At 38.1% G+C, this 2,955-nt stretch overlaps 1 protein-coding gene across 1 annotated transcript; it reads left to right on the top strand.

The window, feature by feature from the left end:
- Positions 1-515: 515 nt before the first annotated feature.
- On the top strand, positions 516-2,127 carry LOC134261974 (E3 ubiquitin-protein ligase Midline-1-like; the record flags this gene model as incomplete). Its single annotated transcript, XM_062744356.1, has 3 exons — positions 516-987; positions 1,153-1,726; positions 1,878-2,127. Coding segments are annotated over exons 1-3 (1,296 nt in total), but the record flags the coding sequence as incomplete, so codon positions are not given.
- Positions 2,128-2,955: the final 828 nt, after the last annotated feature.

The raw sequence follows: 2,955 nt of genomic DNA, 5'->3' as shown, positions 1-2,955 counted from the left end.
TTAGATAGACAACCAGTTCGATCTGACAGTACATACGGCCGCCATTACTGATAATAAGGTAAATGGTTGAATTAATTTAAGGATTTGATATAAAATTTAGATCTTTTTTAAGTTTATATTGATAACTGTAATTCGATTAATAAACAAACTACTTTTTTCCATAGCTACATGCGTATTGTACTTCAACATTTGGTTTGCAAAGTCAAACATGGTCTTCTGAGGTTTCCAATTATACCTCTCTGTGATGGTTCAAACAGATGATCTGATTATCGTTGGCTGCGATAATCCCCTACTCTTACTTCAACAGATTGTCATCCATCGATACATATTGTCGCTGTGGAATTTTATAACACATATTGCCTCCCCCTTTTCCCCGCTGCAATAGCGTAATGCAGCATATAAGAGGAGAATTGTGTATGAAAAGAACAAGTTTCTTGTTCTGAAAAAATGAAAACTTTTAATCAGTTGTAAGCTTGATGTTTCTTTTCTTTAATTCAGGGCACTATTTCATAATCATGGACCCGTGTACCAGTGCCCAGGACGTGATGCGATGTGACCTGTGTGAGACAGCTTTGGTACAGATGCACTGTGATACGTGTCTTGTCAACCTGTGTAAGGCCTGCGTGGGAGAACACATCTCAACAGATGAATCCAAGGACCATAAAATCGTCAATTTTCAGACCAGGAAATCCACTCTCCCTTACCATAGATGTATAACGCACACTGATAAAAGTTGTGAGTTGCATTGTAGGGAATGCAATATACCGATTTGCTCCGTCTGTATCGCCTCCAAACTACACAGGCAACATGACATCCACTTACTAAAAGACAACTTTGACAAGAAGAAGGAAGCAGTCCAAAAAGAAATCAATGTATTGGAGGATTCCATTTACCCAACCTACTTGGACATAGTAGCAGATGTACAAAATACACTGAGTCAACTAGATTTGAAACACGAAGAAATCTCAGCAGCCATAACAAAACATGGTCAGGACTGGCACAGAGAAATTGACAAACTTGTCAAGAAACTTAGAGCTGAACTTGATGAGATGAAGAACAAATATACTGAAACTCTAAGAGCACATTTATCAAATGTGGAGACATGCATCTCAAACATAAATGACGATATTAAATCTCTGCGTAAATTAATAGATTCTCATGATGTATTCAAAATCTTATACCTCCAACTGGACTCAAAGAAGTATAGAATGCTTCCTTCTAAACTTAATGTAAGCAATGCACAATTCTCCTCTCAAATTGCAATGCAGGAACAAATCTCGAAAATGTGTGGAAAAATAATACCACCAACAATAACAGCCGATAACCATGGTTACAGCATAAAAACAGCGAAGGGATTGATAGATGAAATGTCTCCTTTACAAGACACTGGATTCTCTCTTCCAGTAAAACAGCTGCTTGATGAACCAGAGACTGTCACCATCATAGACACTGGGTATGGAGAAGTTAGCAGTGTGGCCTATTTGAGTGATGAAGAAATCTGGACAAGTGGAGATGGCAGGACCATGAAACTCTTCAGCATCAATCAGGGATTACTACTCAAGTCGATCCAAACTAGGTCAGGGTACATACCAATTGACATAGCAGTGTCGAAAGGTGGAGATCTAGTTTATACTGATAACATTGATAGAACTGTAAACATTTTGGAGAATGCAAAGAAAAAGAGGCCGGGTGATCAGACTTCAGAACTGGAAACCTTGTGGTGTCTGTAGTTCCTGCTCTGGTGACCTCCTGGTTATCATGAACAGTGATGATAATAAACAAACAAAAGTTGTCCGTTACTCTGGCTCCACAGAGAAACATACCATTCAGTTTGATGATACGGGCAAACCTCTATATTCATCTGGGAATTATTTCAGATTTCTAACTGAAAACAAGAACCAGGATATCTGTGTGTCTGACATTGGATCGAATGAAGTAGTGGTGGTCAATCTGGCAGGAAAACTGAGATTCAGGTACACTGGACATACTCCTGCTCCAAAGAACAAACCATTTAATCCACGAGATATTACCACAGACAGTCAGCGTCATATCCTTACAGCTGATTTTAACAATCATTGTGTCCACATCGTAGACCAGAATGGACAGTTCCTCCGTTACATAGACTGTGTAAGTTATCCCTGGGGACTGTGTATAGATACAAATGACAATTTATTAGTTTCTCAAAATAGAAACAGACAAGTGAAGAAAATTAAATATTTAAAGTGTACGCTATAGTTTTCTAGACAGTTATCGTTCTTGTATATCAAAGGAAATTGTGCGTTATGTACTATACAATTGTGGTGACCATTACAAAGTTCAAAAGTGAGAAATCATTGACATGACTGTGAAGCCCATTCTATATCAGATGCATGCACATTTACAATACCATAAAATCTTGAAAAGTTCTTGTACATGGTCTTTCCTACTCTGATACCTAATATGATTTCGATGAAGAGTTGTCATGGTTACTAAAATCCGAAATTCCTTTAAAATACTTTCAAAATGCTACTCCTTCTACGGTTTTGGTCTGATTTCAATATAACTTGGCGCACAAGTAGACTACACTAAAATACACGATTCTTGGTATCAATTTTTGATTTCAATAAACGGAATTGCCATGGTTACTAAAATTAGTAATTTCTTTGCTCACCTGAGCACATCAGCTAGGAAAAGACACATATCAGGTCAGAGGTTGGGGGGGTTGAATTTTAACACCCCAGGGGATCATGATTTGAACGAACTAGAATCTACATTACCTGATGATAATTCCATATAAATATTACTGATCATGGCTTTGAAGTACTTGAAAAGAAGATTTGAAAAGGTTCCCCTATATATTCCTATGTAAAACTTTGGTCGGCCAGTTTGGTCCTACCCTACCCCCCCCCCCCCCCCAACACTACATGAAGATGATTCCACCTGAGTTTCATCTTTTCTGGTCCAGTGGTTCTTGAG

Source organism: Saccostrea cucullata, unplaced genomic scaffold (genome assembly GCF_032062105.1).
Source record: "Saccostrea cucullata isolate Sc308-1 unplaced genomic scaffold, CSIRO_AGI_Scuc_v1 ctg12135, whole genome shotgun sequence".
NCBI lineage: Eukaryota > Metazoa > Mollusca > Bivalvia > Ostreida > Ostreidae > Saccostrea > Saccostrea cuccullata.
Note: the sequence above shows the minus strand (reverse complement) of the source record. Positions and strands in the feature narration are given on the sequence as shown.